Source organism: Pygocentrus nattereri, chromosome 28, assembly GCF_015220715.1.
Source record: "Pygocentrus nattereri isolate fPygNat1 chromosome 28, fPygNat1.pri, whole genome shotgun sequence".
NCBI classification, from domain to species: domain Eukaryota; kingdom Metazoa; phylum Chordata; class Actinopteri; order Characiformes; family Serrasalmidae; genus Pygocentrus; species Pygocentrus nattereri.
In genome coordinates this window covers 9,436,761-9,455,962 of record NC_051238.1, presented here as the reverse complement: position 1 = coordinate 9,455,962, position 19,202 = coordinate 9,436,761, and the positions used below count along the sequence as shown (strand labels likewise).

The following is a 19,202-nucleotide window of genomic DNA, read 5'->3' as shown; positions in this document are numbered from 1 at the left end:
CTGAATGACTTTATTTTCACCTCAATCATTGCAGTGTAGAGAGATTATGAAAAATCAGTAGAATTCCTCTGCAAGATGCCTAAAGTCCCAATTACAGTATATTCTGGAGAAACACTACTCACATGACCACCTTGGAACACTTCTTGTTCAAATACTGAACAGCAAACTCGCTGCAATGTAAAGAAACACAGAATAACGAACTGCATAGACAGGTTAGCAAGTGATCTTTCAGGCAGAAACACACAGACAAACTAACTTGAAGACGCTGTAAACAAGGCTTCCAGGAGGAACAGAGAAAAACGGCTTCTTGTGCTGTGTATCAAACTGTATCAGTTTTAGAGCAGTAGAGTTTAACCCACAGCACCAGAGCCGTTCTCCACAGACACTGCTACAGCCCCAAAACAGTACCTTAACATAACACAAACACCAATAAATGTAAATAGTAGCTAAAGAGTTGATAACTCATACAAAATACTAAATAAAACAAAATAAAAATCGAGCTTTTTATTGAGTTTTTTAAAAAAAAGGAATAAAATAAATTGAAATAAATTAAAATAAGTTTTTTTCAGCTTCAAAAGATTTTTTTTTACTATTATTTGTTATATGCAGATACAATGCATCTTTCCATTTCTGTACGAATCAAGAACTTTGAATTTTAAGACATGCGCATTGAGAATTAGCAAAAAAATATTTTGTTACTTTGCTATTGAGGATAGCAATACCACATACATTAAAGTTCAATATATAAATAATACATATTATACTGTTCTATGTCAAACAATGGGCCATGCTTTGAATGGTCTAATCAACAAATCATTAGTCAGGAAATAACAAGAATTCAATAAATAGTCTTGTGGGTAACCTTTTACAGAAAGAAGAGACAATATTGTTCCACTCAGCACTAATGGCTACAAACAGTTGAAAAACTTTGCCAAGCTAGTTTGTGTTTAGTGTGAGACCAGGTACTCTTTATAGGGCTTAATCAGGCTTATTACATTCTAAGGTTTATTATTCAGTAACTATAGGGACACCAATGCAAAATGCCAATTTTCAGGTTATAGAAGTCTTTAATAAAACTTTGGGCCTTCTGGTGGGCCCTGGTCATTTAAGGGGTTAAATCTGCAAAAAAAAGAAGGTGACTACAAATATAACAGATTTTATCCAAGGCCATTTTGGTCTGTTTACTGCGAAATTTTAACAGGGCAAATGGAGTTTTAATAGCATGTAAAAAGTAAAAAACAATAAAAAAAAATAGAGGTTTCTGACAGAAACGATATATACAGTCAAAGTTTGAACTTTCTTGGTAAAATAATATGAATTAATCAAATTAATTTCTACAGTGAACAAACTTAAAAACATTGTTCTGCAAATTTGAATGAGCAAATTGTGTTTAAATTTAATATAAAAACTAATAAAACATGCAATATAAAAAGTCATAACTTTTTACATGCCACATTTCACTTATCACTCAGAAAATCAACAAACCATGTATAATACACATGAATAAAGCAAATCTATTAGTAATGCACCAAAATGAAAGTTATTCGGCAAATCTGAAGGCACAAAACACAAAAAAGCTGACGATAAATAAAAAACAGTTTGCTTAAAATATCTATCTATCTATGAGAAAATAACAGGAAATTACAGTTTGCTTAAGTTTATCTATCTATCTAAAAAGAAAATAACAGAAAACAAGAACAAAATCAACTGCACTACATGAATCAACCATGTAAGGCAGCACATCATTTTTGTATCTAAAGTCACACTTCTCTAACAGCCTGAAATTCACTTTATTCACTCGTGTCTCTCTGGCTCGGTTTAACCATCAGGTCCTACCAACATATCTGCTGCTTCGCTGGCCTCTGAGCCAGGACTTTCTCCTGACTCACTGACCGCGGCCTGGGCAGGTGTTGCATCGTCATAGTCATCCAGTACCTCCAGCTCAACCTCATAACTTACATCATCTGCAAAGAAAAATATTGCTTATTGTTGCCACCACAACAAAACCTTGTACTTCTGAAATAGAGACTTCATAGAAGAAGGAAAGAGATACTGAATGTTAAAATTTTCTCAGTTGCTTTAGCACAATTATCAAATAAAGCTCAATGGACCTCATTCACCAATATCTTCCTGGGTATTTTCCTAAATTTGTTCTTGAAAAAGGTCCTTAGAAAAATCTTTGATTCTTTGAATCATTGATTCATGACATGTTCTTAAGCCACAGAATTGTTTGCACCGTTTACCTAAGAACAAATCTCAAATAAATATCTTCATAAAAATTGCAGAAGTTTTCTTAAGTTTCTTAAGTTTCTGACTCTGGCAAAGTTGCAGACATTTGCCCTAAGCCTAACCCTAACCCTAGCTCTGCAGACTGGTCCTGCAGTAGCTACTGCATCTGCCCATCAGCCAGCCCACCATGCCACTGGGGGACAGCCTCAACTAACGCAAAGTTCTAAATAGCAACCTTTCCAGTTTGCTATGGAGTGGGCAAAGGTGGCTTACATAATTGCATTGTTGTCCGGTCATGCCCGCAATTGGCCAATGTCTTTATGGGAGGATTAACCCAGCATCTTAGCCTCTGCTGACACATTTATGACAGCATTGCGCTCTGCTTTTGACCATCCAATCTGTGAAGAGGATTCTGCCATCTTCTCGTACTTCAAGGAAAGAGGTCAGTGGTGGACTATGCTATTGAATTCTGCACTCTAGTGGCTGATAGTGATTGGAATGCAGCCAAACTCATGGCCGTCTGCCATCAAGGCCTGAGTGAGGAACTCAAGGATGAGCTGCCTCCTATAGATCCTCTAGAGAGTCTTATTAAGCTTCCCTTGTGGTTTGGCAGTTGCTTATGGGAACATCAATCAAAGTAGAGATGCCAACCATTCCCAGCATTTTAGGGACATCCTCTCGGTTCTACTCGCCACAACCTACTCACCAGACCTGGGGCACACCAATCCAAGTACTGAAGAGGTGGAGGAATGTAAAAGGGCAGGCTAGTGTATGTATTGTGGTCAGCCTGGTCATCAGTGTGCCTCATGCCCCATGCTGCCAGGGAAATGTCAAGGTCCTGGTCTTTTCTCCCCTAGACTCTCCATCTCCATAAACCAGCAAAAAGAACATCTCAGAGCTTTTGTGGACTCGGGCAATTCAGTCCTTGCCACAACCCTAGGCCTACGCCTTGTTTTTTTGGACCACCCCATACCTGTGTCAGCTTTTGATAGCTGGTCCTTGGAACCCAGGGGATGGGTCAGCACTCAGAGCAAATTTCTTTTTTTGTTGCTAAGTACCCATGAAATGCAGTTAGTGCTGGGGTTCCCCTGGTTGTGATGTCACAACAACCATATTGACTGGTTAACTGTGTCTGTGGCACACCAGTTGTGTTAAAGTCTGTTACATTCCCACTATCTTTCTTAAGTGTGAAATTGTTAGTTTAGAGACCTTCAGTTGGTGTTTGTTTTTGTTTTGTGCTTGCTGATTTCCCTGGTAGTCCTTTTTCTCCCTACCGCAGAAGTGTTTTGACAGTAATTTAAGTTTCCAACTGTTTTTAGGCCCATCATTAAACTAGAACTCCCATTCACATTTTTCACCTTCTTTATGGGGGTGCAATCTGTATTCTATTGTCTGTATTTCTGCATTTGTGTTCTCTTTGAGCTGGGCTTTATTTCTAAGAGTGTACATTATGTGAACATGAATGAACCAGTCATTTTTCCTTTTTCTATGAAGTTAATTTTAAAGAAGCAAAACTTTAGTGATGACAGAGGTTTTCCACTACCAAGTAAGTTAGCAGGTCTGGGGGGAAGGAGTGGCTCAGCAGGGCTGCTGTTCTCAGGCTCTTGCTGTCTGTCACTACTTTCCTCAACATCATCATATTGAGTCCTAGAGGAGCCTCCACTTCGACTCTCTTCATCATCTTCATCTTCAGCGTGCTGCAGCTCTATCTCACCAAACATGAAAAAGAATGTACAGCATGGAAAACGATGTTAAACATTACTGTTTGATGCCTCTACAAATGCACAGGCACATGGAGAAATGCTTGCAGCTCTATTGGAACTGAGTTCTAAATATTACTTTGGCTTTTGGGTTCGTCCTCCATTGGATTCATGATGGGATCAACATCCTCATAGTCATCCATTTCAAACACAGACGACTTTCTGTCATGCATATCTAAATTTAAAAAGAACAATGCATTGTGTACTTTGGAAAAGCTTATTTGTTAATGGCATAAATATAAAATCAAGGCACATTAAAAATAATTGAATTTTTATGCTTGAATTCACTGCATTACACACATTTTTCAAATACGCTGCATAATTTGAACATTGACATGTAAATAATAAAGGTTAAACAATAGTGGTTTGATGTGATATGGTTCATTGTAGAGGAACTTACCAACTTTTCTTTACAGTGATGGTGATATGAACCAGAGGTTGAAATGTTTCCAAAACAAACAAAGCTATTGTCATGATTGGCTCCTCCCACTCCTCCATGTGCTTTTTGTTTACTTTTGATCCTCCATGTGCATTTGTTTTGGTTCAGTCCAGCCCCCTTGTTGTCTGACTCCACCCCTGATTGTTACCACCTGTTTCCCACCTGTCCCTCATCTTGCCTCTGATATATAAGCCCTGTGTTTGCCCTGGTCTGTGTTGGTCTTTGTTTGTCTTGCTGGTCTTTGTTTGGATGCATGTTGGTTGGATGTACTGTTTGAATTGTTGTTTGTTTGTAAGCCTGTTTTGACGTGCTGTTTGTACAGTTTGGATTTGTTTGTTTGGTTGTATTTCGTCATGTCTTTCCCTCATTCTATCTGTGTTGGATCTTTGAACCTGGACTGTCTTGACCACGAACCTGGATTTGCCCTCAATAAAAGTCGCTTATCTCAGCATATGTGTCCGCCTCCTTGCTCCCCGTTACAGCCATTTATTTCCTATCTAATATGACCAGTGAACCTACTTGTGTCTTCTGAGTTTTTACAAGTAATGTGGAAAAAAAATAATGTTTTTGCTGGAGACTATTTTACTTGTCATTGCCACAATTTTTGCCAATAAATTTTCCGAGCACCTTTGACAATCTCTCAGACATCAGGCAGCGTATTCATAATTTCACGTAATAACTTTCTGAAAGTTAATGTTGGCTTTCAGAGGCTTAATGTTAGCTTTTAAACAATTATGCTGACTCTTGAAGTTTCTCTAGAGTGAAACATTTCACATCAAACCAATCTGAACAACTTTGTTTACATATTAATGGTTTAAATATATGCATAAATTGTAACATCTGTGGATTTCCCTTTAGTGTGTTGGCCAAGGATGAATTTCCAAATAGCACAAGTATCATTAATAATAAATAAATATTACTTGAAATATATTAATAACTTTACTGCCCTTTTAGGGCAGGATTGCCCAGACCTGGTCCTGGACATTGACCAGTCTCGAGAGTTCAGATCCAGCATACTTGGATCTAATATTAAAATGTTCTTGTAGGTCTTCATTACTGCACCGGGCATGTGAGATTAGGGCTGGAGCTGAACTCTGCAGGATGGTAGATCTCCAGGACCTGGATTGGGCTCCCTTCTATTAGAGTTCTGCTTTACCTCTGTTTTTTTTATTTAAATCCTGCATTTCCTTATTATTGAGCTCTGCGTCCTTTTCTCCACCAGAAGACTTTAATCTTACTGCAAAGAAAGAAAGAGTTTTGTGTAACTGGACAAACTGCAAACATTTCATGCTGAGTCAAAAGAAAAAAAAAAAACAGACTGCTTTAATTCAAGCAGACCGTCCTTATAAAAATGTTTACGAAGGTTTGAATACACTCCACTCAAATGACGTGTTGTTGGTTTTCTAAGTGTGATGAAATAATCATCCAAAGATAAAGAACTTGGCATTTTTCTGTTAATTTTAGTGTACAATTTTTATTTATTTGCCAAGCTCAAGATAAAAGACTGCATTTAAACAATACAGTAGTACTGAACTATTTTTAGAAATAACATATTTTAAGAAAGCAATTAAAACAATTTTTTATTTTCCCCAACATTCTAAATTCAGCAGATACACAATGATTGTGCATGAAATTGTGTATCACTTAGAAAATCAAAATCAAGAAAAATTGTTGATTTGACACCCAAACTTTTGAAAGAATTCCTTTTACGCACATTGTCTTTATTGTGTGGGGGAAAAGGAAAGCTGCCACAGCGAACAGTAAAGGGTGAAAGAAAGAAAACCAAGGTTTCCACCTAGTGGCTGAATAGTTTTGTACCAGCAAATGTTATGATACAGGATGAATTCTGGGAGAAAGAAGGGTCCTAAAAAGGGTCCTTCAGTGAACTGAAGTTAATATGACCCATTCAGTGGACCCATTTAGAAGAACTGCAACAGAATTTGTTTTGACAGGTTTACATAGATGAGATTTTGTGTAATTATAGCTTAAATAATAAACGGGTGGTAATTTAATGATTTAAATGATTTATTTATTTAGATTACATTTTTAATTTTCCTACTTTGAAATTTGAAATTAGTTTTTTCCATTTAAATTTTTAGTAACATTTCCTGTATTCATAATGCATTACATAAATGCCTAAAGGCCTTTCATGGCATACACAGCACCTTATAATACTGGGTATAAGCTTGTATAATTGCTTTTAAGTACTTATAATTACATGCATAACACTATATAAGAGTATATGACTCCATAATGCATTGCATTGTACATCATTGCACACACTAAGGCTAAAACAATTTATAGACTTTATGCCAAGTCATAATGGGTTTAAAATGAAGTCAGCCTTTTTAAATGTCTTATAAATCTTAAGAAATTTTTATTTCAGTATATAACACCTTACTTGTATGGTACTTATGGCCATCTTGTGACAGAAAAAAGACATCACATAATTGTTTAAACTTTCAGGTGAAATATATCGACCTATGCAGTTACATATTATGCTGCATAGATGCTGTTAAGTGTGCCAGTAAAGGTACTTACAGATGGTGAGGAAGCGTTTTCTCTGCCAGATCATGATGGCTATGGCCACCAGCATGAACAGGAGACCAACCACGAGACCCACAATAAGGCCAGTGTTTGGTGGAACAACTTTCACCACAGGGACATATTCTGGGGTTGAATACACACAAACTTTTCATACCCAAAAGTAACTTGAGCAATTAATATCCATGAATTTTTACACAGTTTGAAGCAAACTCTACCCTTTTGTATACCTTTACATTTAGATGAATGAATAACCAGACTTGATTTTGCATAATGTCATTTTACACTTATTCTGTTGTTCTGTAAGAAATAAGTAGACATGTATAGCCAAAAGAGTAAAGGTGATAAATAGTAATAGAATCTTACTTTATAGCCATGTGATTTGCTTAGTTTGAAAACATCCTAAATTTGAGCTTATGGACCAATAGAAAGCTTCGAATTCCATGTTATTTGGGGATACTTTATTTTGAGTAGTCCTTTTTAGCTGAAATAAACTCTCAGACTCTCAGTAACATATCAGCAATGTATCAGTAACATAGCAGCAGTGAACCTTCAGGAGATTTTCAATAGACTTTAAATTAACTGCATTAATCTGCTGAGTTTAGTTATTTTTTCGCTGTTTTGAAGAATCCAACATCATATTTGTAGATGTTTAGCCTGTGAGGCCAAGGAACATGTAACAGGTTTAATACTGACCATCTCAACATCCTCAACAAACTGCTATAGTCACACTGCTGACTGCTGACACCGTTCTGTGCCTGGAGCTTAACTAGACTAGGTTTAGGTTAAGGGTAGGGTTAGGATTAGGGCCAGGGTGAGGGTTAGGATTAGGTTTTATGTTGAGGTTAAGGTTATGATTAAGGTTAGAGCCAGAGTGAGGGTTAGGATTAAGTTTTGAATTAAGTTATAGATTAGGGTTAGGATTATTTTTGGGGAAAGGTTGTGGTAGGTTAGGTTTTGTGTAATGGAAGTAAGTTTATTTAATGTAAAATATCAACAATACTCTTTAATATAATTAAGGCATCAACAATACACCTTCAAGATATTTACCTCAACATACAGCTACTTCACTGTTGTGTTACTGATGTGTTACTGAGTTTATTAATCATCTACTACTATACACCTTACTACTGATATATAGTGTGACTAATTTGAAAGGCCCTATAATAAACAAGTAAATGATAATAAAATACAATCAATAGATTAGATTGAATTATTAATATCGCTGTTGTCGGAAGAAAACCTCGTATCTCCAGTAGTAGTAACTTTAATAGTAATAAATAGTAACTTTACAGGAGAAGGAAAAAACCTACTTTACTTTTAATGGAAGTCAATGGAACCAGACATCTTTCCAAGCCATTTTGGGCCATTTCACATCTTTACACACAATGTAAAGACCAAAAAGTATTTTCAAATTATATTAAAAACTGAAAAACATCAAAAATGGAGATAAGAGGTTTTCTTCCGACAGCAGCGATATATAATAAATATAAAAAGATTTATAAATAAAGATAAATATAAATCTTTATCATTTAAATATAATTAAAGCTAATTATAAAATGTTATAATTCATGTTATGTTAATGTTAAGTTATAATGAATATATAATAACAGCATTTCATTTATAAAAGCTGTTCATTTGGGCAGTAGATGTTTGCTTGTTTATTAAACTAATAATATTAGAATTAATAAATGTATGTAATATTAACACAAAAAAGTAGTAATTTTACATAAATATACTTAATACATCTCAATGTACAGCTACTTCACTGATTTGTGTTACTCATATTATTATTATTAAATATATGAAAAGGACCACTCAAAATAATGCTACCTCTTTGTTTAGCATAGATCATAAACCACTCAGTCAAGTTTGATAATTAATTGTTGTCTGTTGCCAAGCAACCAGCAATACTCATGTACCTGAAGCATAATGAAAATATGGTTAAAATTAGCTGTATATGTGTAATGTTAGCTAGACAGCCACCATTCAATTAATATCAACTCTAAAAACTCAACTGAAGCACATTAAAAGTAAAAAAAAGTCAATAAATATTGACAGTGGCCCTGTCGAGTGCAGAGTTAGAAGAGAAAAAAAAAACACAACAGACTATCAGCACTAACACCATTTTGAATGGAATACAGTTAGGCTAGTCATGGTGAGTTTTTAGGTTGCTCATCACAGTTGCCTAAAAACGATAACATTTGTATTTTCAATAAAATGGATAATTGTAGAGACTAAAGCGTAAAAGGGAGGTTAAGACATCACAGGGGTGGTTTTACAGTTAGGATACTATTTAGAAAATGTTGTCTAGTTAGGAAACTCCTGTAATACTGTTTTCTTATCTGGATTTAGGATTATGAACTTGGTAACTGTTATTCTGGTGTAACTATTGTCCTAAATTCAGTTCTAACTGAAGTTGTCATGATGACTAAACAGATAAGAGACTGATTTCAGAGTTTCTGTAATGTCGCTGCTGGACAATAACAGTTTAATACTACGTCCACATTGTCAGAGAATCACAGCTTTTCTCTGATCATTGCACTTACTTTCACAGTAGATTAGGGCTTTTCCTTCCTGGCAGGATTCATATTTGACGCAGGACTTTGGATCAGTCTCTCCCTTTTCACATTTAAATGACGTCTGTACTCCTTCACTTGAATGTAAATTCTTATAGCTGGAGGCTTTTCCACAATTCTGGTTTCTGCATATCATATGAGCGTCTTCAATGCTGTTGAGACACAGTGGTTCCCAGTTTCCACGGTAGCGCACTTGAAGCTCACCTCCACATTTCCCAGTGAAGTTGAATTCAACGCTGTCTGTAAAGTGAGAGGAACGACTACATTTTCAAACAAACCCAAATTGGCAGGAGACCGAAACATCGCAACCCTGATGCTGGGTGCACATGCTGTACCAAAAATATTCTTTGCGCACACATTCTGTTCAAACATATTTAAATATAACTTGTTTATTACACATTAAGGACACCTGTAGTGTGTAAATCTCACATGTGTTTGGAAAAAAACAACATTGACAAATGAGAATTTAAGAGATCCAAAGTGATGGAAAGGGGAAAGGCATCCCCTCAAACTGAGCCCTGGTTACTGTTGTAAACGCTGTAATTACACTGCTGCAAAAACTCTAAACTACTATCACCTTTTACTTTTCTATTTAATCATATTATTTTATTAACTAACTTTATTTGTTGGTGCAGATTTATACAGTGCCTTCCACAAATATTGGCACCCTAGTAATCATAAAGCAATAATGAAGGAGTTTAAAATAACTGGATAGTAAGAATCTGCCAGGAAGAGGACGTTTGTCTATAATGACCACACACATTGTGAGCAGGATGGCTCAAGTGGATAAAGAGTCTAAGTTTTGGGGTCAGAATATCTCCCAGACCACAGTGAAACACCACCTTTATAACTTCAAGCTGGGGATCTGCCAGAAGAAAGCCTTAGCTGTCATGATCCATCAAAGTCAAGCACCTACAGTTTGCCAAATGTTACTTGTCCGTGTCCTCTGATCCGAACAGCATTTCAGAACATGGAGGTTTTTGGCAACAAACACCAGAGGTGAGTTTGACATGGACACAAAGATAACCATGCAGAAAAGTATTTCATCCCCTCTGTGAAGTATGATGGTCAATCTGTGATACTTTGATACTGTTTTCCTTCCAAAAGCCCTGGACAATTTTTCAGATACATCAAGTACCAGCAGGAATAAAATCAAAACCTGACTGCCTCAGGGAGGAAGCTTAAACTAGGCCATAGCTGGGATCCTTCTGCAGGACACTGATCCAAAGCATGCCTTAAAATCAATACAAAATGGTTCACTGACAACAGAACTAAGCTTTTACTGTGCCCTCCCAGTCCCCTGACCTAAACCCCATAGCAAACCTTTGGGATGAGGTGAAGAGGAGAGTCCACAGTATGGAGCTCAGAATCTGAAGGATCAAGAGAGGTTCTGCATGGAGGAACAGTCTCAGATCATTTGCCATCTGTTCTCCTGTCTCATTAAGCATAAGAGATGAAATGAAAAGGTGCAAACAATTGTGGTCCACATAGATTTGAGAAAAATATTTATTTCTTGGTGAGATTAAGATTTTATTTCCATTATTATACTTAAATTAAATTCTAGATTTTTCTTAATATTTTGAATGAAAGACCAAAAAAATAAGCAACATAATGTTTTTTACAGCGTGTTTTGTTCATATTCATGTTTACCAGGAGTGCCAATGTCTGTGGAAGGAGATTAATTGTCTATTATCTTACATGATTCTTTTTATTTACTTCTGTATTTGGTTTTATTACATATTTTATTTAATTTCTCTCTCTCTCTCCTATTTGAGTTTTCTATTTAGTTGTTTAATTAGTTTTTCAGTCAAATATAGCTCACCCTTAATGTCCTTTCAAGTTGAAGTGAACTTTGAGTGATTTTTAGCACTGCACCTTAGGATAGGTCAGACAATTGAAGCAAAATTCACCAAAGAAGCTGAACAAAAAATATGCTGTTGCCATCTTATAAGAAATTTTGGGAGGATTTTAGGGGTGACCTACTGACAGGTCCATAGAGTTGAAGGGATTAGACTGGTCACAGATTTCCAGCATGTAGTTACATTGTTCTTTACAGTAGGATTTTCACTGAATGACACTGTATTAAAAGGTACTGACTCACTTGCACAGGCCACTGAGATGACTCTGTCACAGTTGTCTGTCCAGGAGCTGCACTGCCACAGTCTGTTCTCGTGGCCCGTGCAGCTGAAGTATTGCGCCTTTCCCTTGGATTTAGGGAACCAGGAGGTGATGAGATGTTTGCAGTTCAGGTGATGACACAACTCATTGAGGACACGACCTGTGTTCTGCGAAACCCCACACATACGTTCCTTTTGGTTGATCCTCACCTCTCCCGTACAGTTCCCCAGAAGATTTACTACAGGATTTCCTGAGAAAAAAACACCAAACACATTGCCTCACTGTCTATATAAGCAGTTATGGGCCAAGGGTTCAAATAGTCAGTTTGCCAATGAGACTCCGCAAGCGGCTGCATCGAGGCACGTTTTGTGCTGGGCGGGCATTCTCATGTACATTTTTTTAACAGAAATTGTTAGCAGAGCTCTATGTCTCACCACTAAACCTGTGTATGAGCGTATGATAATGTTTGCATCTATTTTCATGGTCAAATACATTTTAAATATGTATGGTATACACAAGGACAACTGCTTTGTTAATATTTTAGTATATGTAGAGTCAGGAAAATCCATAAATAGAGATACATAGCAGGATATACAATAAAATCATCTTGCCAAGCTGCAGCACCCAACCCCCCCCCCCCCCCCCCCCCCCGCCCGCCCCCCCCCCCCCCCCCCCCCCCCCCCGCCCCCTTGAACTTCCTTTTCAACAGTTAAAGAACATCTACTTTGTGTAATTGTTCTACAGCTGTCCGAGGTTTTCCCTAGAACCACACGTCCAACCCAGGAGCTTTTCATTTATACAGAATGGCTATTACACTTACTATTTACACTATTTACTATCTACACTACCAATTTAGTAGAAGCAGATGGAGTGACAACTGTTCTTACCATCACATTTGATGCTGAGATGCTTGAACTGTGCATGTTTATTGTTAACGCTACAGTCCAAGATGTCGTTCTGTGCCCCGCAGTTGTAGGTTCTGTTATGGTTCTCATCCTTTTCACTGTAATTTCTCAAATTCCCACAGTTCAGATACTTACACAGCTCATATCCTTTTTCTGGCCCCCAGTTTTCTCCACTTACTTTAAGCAGGCCATTATGGTCCTGGGCATAGACCTTACCCACACATGCACTGTGAGGGTGAGTAAGGAACAGCCTTGTCCAGCCTGGGAAAAATAGGATTGGATACAAGGTGATATACTGTGACTACAATTCCCCTTGAGAAGAGTATGTTTGTATATTTCTTGATAGGTCCACTACTGTTTAAAAAAAGTCTCAGTAAATGTTTCCAATAATACCAGTGGGACGAAGATGTAAAACCCGACTCTACTATGCAAGTTATTTGTAAATTAAGTGGTTTCAAATATATATATATATATATATATATATATATATATATATATATATATATATATATATATAGAGCCTATCCCAGCAGTCTTCGGGCTTGTAGGCAGGATACACCCTGGACAGGTCGCCAGTCCATCGCAGGGCATATATACACACTATATATTATATATTATATGAATGAACTGAATGGTACAGTACAGTAGGTCTTCACCAACAAAAGAATGATTTGTCCCAAAATCAGTTTCAATGCTATTGTAGACAAGATCAGACAAATATCAAAATAATACCTGAACAGTTGAGATGGCCAGTAAAACACACCTGGATCTTAGTTTTACTGAAATCACATGTGGAAAGGTTATTTGCACAGGTGATGCCTGAGAGTCCCTCAGCTTTAGAGGCTCCATATTTGCTGAAGTTGACGACTTTTCCACAGCCCAACCTGCTGCAGAAGGTGTTCTGAGTTTCCTGACTGACACCATCCGCACACACTGGGTGCCACTTTCCAAGGTAAAACAGCTCAAGTCGTCCAGCACATTTATCTCTGAGGTCATTAAGCTTGACTTTCACACTTCCTGTGGAAGAAAATCAGAAGCTGAAACATGTGGATTAAAGAGCCCATATCCCACACATTATTTTTTGTATTACAATTTCCTTCATAAGGCCTTCTTTTAATGTTTGTGTGGGTGTAAGTACCAAAAACAGTCAAAATACATTATAAAGCACTCTAAGGTGACACAATGTTTGGAACTTTGGCATAAATGAGAGTAAGCTTTTTTTCAAACTGAGCTTCCAAAGTCAGTCATTTCATGATTGTCAAATAATCATAAACTTGCACCAGCCATACATTCATTGTAGGGCTTAATGAAGCATTCACTTTGTAAGGTTTTTTTTATATATATATGTATTAAATAAACACATACACAAATCAACTGAACTGAAGTTCTATTTGTAGATTATGCTCCACCTCCTCTAGAGATAACTGGAACCTTTGTAAAAACCACAATTAAAGATTTGTGTTTTGGTCATTATTTGTCCCTCCGCAGTGTCTAATTTGGCTAATTAGTTACATTGCTTGCTAGTAAGTTTACCATATTGGCTGATACGAAACTGTATACTGCACTGTTCTGCACAATCAGTCACACAATGCCTACATTCACACAGAATCATGCCTAGAATCAAATAAACCTTCAATCTTTCTTTCTCTAGAGTGAACATATGAGCAAAAACAGTCATTCTGTAGTAGCACAACACAAATGCCAGTAGTGTTTTCTTAGTTAATTACTTCACTAGCTTGAATTGTCATATTTCAAACGCTTCACACAGTAATAATTCTAAAAATAGCAGTCAGCATCAAAATACCCACCTAGTGTCAGGTGAGTAAACAGTAAGGTGTCTGGATATACGTGCAAGCAGACTTTTAATAACCAAAACTAACTAGCAAAGCAGAAAGTACAAGGTAACAAACTACAAAGTCCAAACAAAACGCAAGGTAGGCACACAAACAACAGGACAAGTAGACCAGACAGACACAGACTGAAACAAAGGGCTTGATAAAGGCTACAACAAATGGGGAACACCTGGGAGATGAAAAAGACAGAGACTACAGACAACAACCAACACAAGCACATGGCAGAAAGCACAAAGCAAGTAACAGACACAGGAACAAAGGGGAAACTGTGACACCTACTTTACATTCAGGTGCACTTTATGTAATAGCGTTTGCCAATTTTATGTGAATAAAATCCCTTACACACTTATGTTTGTTTGACATTACAGCCTTAAATACAAGATAAGACACTATTTTTTATGCGTAACGGGGAGTGAGGTAGCGGACGCATGTGCCGAGGTAAGCGACTTTTATTGAGGGCAAATCCAGGGTCATGGTCAAAACGGTCCAGGGTCATAGAGCCAATACGGAGAGATGGTGGGGCAGACATGACATAGACCAGAAACAAATCAACTTACACAGACAGAGATAGAAACAAAGCAATCCTCAAACAACAAACACAGACCAATACAAAGACCAGCAAACACAGGGCTTAAATACACAGGGATAACGTGGGACAGGTGAAAACAATCATGGGCGGAGACATGAAACGAGGGGCTGGACTAAACCAAAACAAATGCACACGGAAGATCAAAACATCACGAACACATGGACAGGACTGGGAGGGGCCAATTGTGACATTATGTTTGTATTTGTTGTAAATTGAGTTGCTTCATGTCGATCTAATCTTATCCACAAAGGGCCATTGTGGCGCTGATGGTTTTCCCTCAAAACAAGCTGGAGCACACCTGACTCCCCTTGTTTAATCCATTGGTTTCAGTCTTCAAACTGCTGATCAGATGACCTCCTGCTTTGTTGAAATGCAAACCTGCAGCCTGTTGCTCTTTGCATTGTGTGTACATTTCATGACGAATGGACTAAAAGAAATGGCCTCAAATGACTTGGATAAAATTCTGGTTCCACTGACTTACATTAATGGTTAGGCTTTTTCCTTCTCCTGTAAAGCTTATATTTTGGAGATATGAGGTTGGCTGCTGAGAACAGCGATATACTGTATAAGGTTGGATCCAACCCATGTAAAAACTTTTTTTTCCCATAAATACATTTACAATAAATACATGACATTTTCAATAAATTCAAAAAATGACAATTTGCAACAATTACTCTTCACTCATCTGGCACGACCAAATAAAGTATGGTTACACAGATTCTTCGAAGACCTCTGCTCTGCAATATACAGCAGTATTTCTGTTTTTTATATTTCATTTTTTTCTTTGAGAACCAGGTGAAACAAAAATTAGCCATTTAGCGCCCTAGTAATATGTTTTTTAACTGGCTCACAAAGAGTAAGACGGAAAAAATCTGAGCCACCCCTAGGAGTTTAATCTGATATTCAGTGGATGTTACCTGGTCCTTGGACTGTATGGGAAAAAACAGCCCCCCTGCTGGACAAAGCTGGTATAACCCCTGCTCAAACACAGGGCACAGACCAGCATTAATTCCATGCTGGTCTAAGCTGGTTTATGTTGGTTTATGCTGGTCTAGCACTGATATGCTGCTTGTTTTTCTAGCAGGCTCATGCCACCTGTTAGCCTGTGTTTCTTTTTCATGTTATCTGTCTGTCTCACCTCAGTATTGGGAAAAAAATGTCAGGGAGATGTTTTATTATTATTTTTGATGGTTTTAGTATGTCATAAGAAATTACATAAAAATACACAAAGTGTAACTCTAAAACAGTGGATATGACACTGCTTGCACTGCTATAAATGGTGTAAGTGGTAAATAAGAGCCCCAAGACAATCACAGGGCCCCAAGTATGTACTAGAAGCATTTCTAGTACATAATAATGGTAACAACAAAATGCACATTAATTCTCCAGTTACAGTAATTTACCTGACCAAGTCACTTCTGAAATACGAGGAGTATTCTGGGTGTTCATTTGATCATAACTTCATCTTGGATGTCATTCGGTTTTATCTGACATTAGTATGATCTGCAGCTCTGATCTGTACTTCTACTTCTAGTTCTAAAACTGATCATTTTGTTTACGTCTTCTAGATTCCTGCAAATATTCTGAAACCTGTAATATTACACACTGCTAGCACATTAGACTCATGTTATACATTTTATCTGTGAGCAAATTGATTTGGTATTGAAAACAGTGATTCCAGTGATTTTGAATGGTAGTGCAGCCAATTCAATGCAGCTACTATATTAATACATTCCTCATTTCAATAAAGGTAATATGTTCCGCACCTGTGCAGGAAACATGGACTGGAGTTTTGCAGGCGGACTGTGCACTCATGAGCGCAAAGTAGCAATGGCTGAGATTACGTGTCTCCTGAGAGCAGTGGACACTGCCAATGGTCTGTCCTGGCTCAGTGCTACCGCGGTACTCCTTGCTGAGGGCTTTCCCGCTGCCTTGGTTTTCACACAGCATGTCGGAGAGCTTTTTTGTCCAGGTGTCATTGCAAACTCCTCTACACATGCCATTCATGCACACCTTCACCTTCCCCCAGCCCTTCTCTTTCTCCTTGTTCTCCAACATCACCTCCACAGAACCTGAGTGAAAACAGGGCACCACAAACAGAACAATTACAAACACTGGGCCAGATTCATAAAGCTTGGCAGTAACGCAGCCACATCATGCCTCGATTAGCGATGATTAGTATGGTATTCTCAAATTTGTCCTAGGAAAAAGCCAGTAAAAACTGACATGTAAATGATATCATATTAAATATTAAAGAAAAAGATATTAAAGACCTGCCTAGTGAAGTTCTGAGTCAAACAAATTAAAGAACAAAGAAGGAAAGAAATCCGGAATTCTCAGAAACAGATCTATGAACTTGGAAGAAATGCTGCAAATAATAATAAATAGATGCTTTTAACTTTTCAGCTACAACCTTGTTGTAAAACTTGTTGAACTTGTTGTTTATACTACAAAAAATGACACAGAAAAAATAAAATTAAAACATCTTAAAATTCCAATTTAATTGGAATAATTTAATTTAATTTAACCTGATTCATTTCATCAGGTAAGATTTCGTTTGTCATTATTAACAATTCAATCTTTTTCCCATCTCATTATAGTTGCAGTAACAATTTTACTTACATAGATTAAATTGGTATTTGGTAATGTGGTATTTTTTTATAATTAAGATTTGAATGCTAAAATTCTAATTACTATGGTAAACCATTTTAGCTTTCAATCTCTATTTTCTTCTTAACCGAAATTCGACTAGTCTAAATGTCTTTTTCACATTTGTGAATTGAATTCTTTTCTTTTAAACTAGCTAGAAACTCAACATGTTAAATTACTCTGCTCTTGTTTGGATTCCGATCTGAACCTGCTTTCCATGCACAAGAGGAGGATGTACCAAATAAGGAATTTGGCACAGGGAGAAGAGGCTGCTTTAAGTACAGCAACAGTTAAATCTGCATCTGAATCTGAAATCCTTTTCTCCGAATACACTCCTACAACAATATTTACAAAGTGTGCCAAAAGACATTAAAACGCCATTGTAATAGGCATCTACTGAGGTTAATAAAAGAAAGTAAGTAAATAAAAAATAAATTGAATGACATTCTGTTCTGTTCATTTATTTAAAATGTGTGATATCTAACTTGTTTTTATCAATTGTAGACGTTTTACCTGATGGATGCTGGTAAACCCCACAGGTTTCAATGTTTTATGAAATATTTGAATGAATGTACTGAGTAATAACTGATATTATGACCTACAATGTTCACAACTCTGCAAAACTTACAGTTTTGATGTTAGCTAGAAATTCCTGTGATGTGATGCTGCCAGCTGTGTTTTTCTTCCTGTGAGGTCAGTAGAGTGTTTGAGTAGTTTGAGTATAACATACAACTTTTAGATTCTCATCTTAAAGAAAGTGCTTGAAAATAGTTCATTTTAGAATATAGTAGCTTTTAAGGTAAATATTGGTCAGTGCCAGCCAACACTTAAGCTTTGTATCGCAGTGTCAATACTGGAAAATAAAAATAAAAATTGGTATTGTGCCGTCTCTCAATATTTTTAAGTATTTGTTTGTTCGTTTTCTGGCTGTAGGTAAAAAAACAGCATCCATCCATATTCTAAGTCACTTATCTTTCTGGGTTGTGGAGTGTGCTGGAGTGTTCATTTTTAAACACCTCAGTGTCGCTGCTGGACTGAGAATAGTCCACCAACCAAAAATATCCAGCCAACAGCGTCCTGTGACCACTCATAAAGGACTAGAGGATGACCAACACAAGCTGTGCAGCAGCAGATGAGCTGTCGTCTCTGACTCTACATTTACAATGTGGACTGACAAGGTAGGAGTGTCTAATAGAGTGGACGGTGAGTGGACAGTGTTTTAAAACTCCAGCAGCACTGCTGTGTCTGATCCACTCACACCAGCGCAACGCACACTAACCCACCACTAACACATCAGTGTTACTGCAGTGCTGAGAATGATCCACCACCCAAATAGTACCTGCTCTGTGAGGGTCCATGGGGGTCCTGACCACTGAAGAACAGGGTAAAAGGGGGTAACAAAGTATCAGAGAAACAGATGGACTACAGTCTGTAACTGTAGAACTACAAAGTGCAGCTATACAGTAAGTGGAGCTGATAAAATGAACAATGAGCGTAGAAACAAGGAGGTGGTCATAATGTTTGATTGGTGTATATT

The 19,202-nt window shown here is 37.2% G+C and overlaps 1 protein-coding gene across 1 annotated transcript in view; it reads right to left on the bottom strand.

Annotated features, from left to right (window-relative positions):
- Window positions 1-1,393: 1,393 nt before the first annotated feature.
- Window positions 1,394-19,202, bottom strand: part of LOC108438568 (scavenger receptor cysteine-rich type 1 protein M160) — a 36,929-nt gene continuing 19,120 nt past the window's right edge. The window contains exons 8-17 of the mRNA XM_037535629.1: window positions 16,783-17,088; window positions 13,307-13,591; window positions 12,557-12,835; window positions 11,653-11,919; window positions 9,522-9,791; window positions 6,970-7,098; window positions 5,585-5,665; window positions 4,069-4,164; window positions 3,773-3,934; window positions 1,394-1,964 (exon numbers count right to left, since the gene is read on the bottom strand). Of these exons, the coding sequence (XP_037391526.1) occupies window positions 1,819-1,964; window positions 3,773-3,934; window positions 4,069-4,164; window positions 5,585-5,665; window positions 6,970-7,098; window positions 9,522-9,791; window positions 11,653-11,919; window positions 12,557-12,835; window positions 13,307-13,591; window positions 16,783-17,088 (2,021 nt within the window). The 3' untranslated portion in view covers window positions 1,394-1,818. The remainder of the gene's footprint in view (window positions 1,965-3,772; window positions 3,935-4,068; window positions 4,165-5,584; window positions 5,666-6,969; window positions 7,099-9,521; window positions 9,792-11,652; window positions 11,920-12,556; window positions 12,836-13,306; window positions 13,592-16,782; window positions 17,089-19,202) is intronic.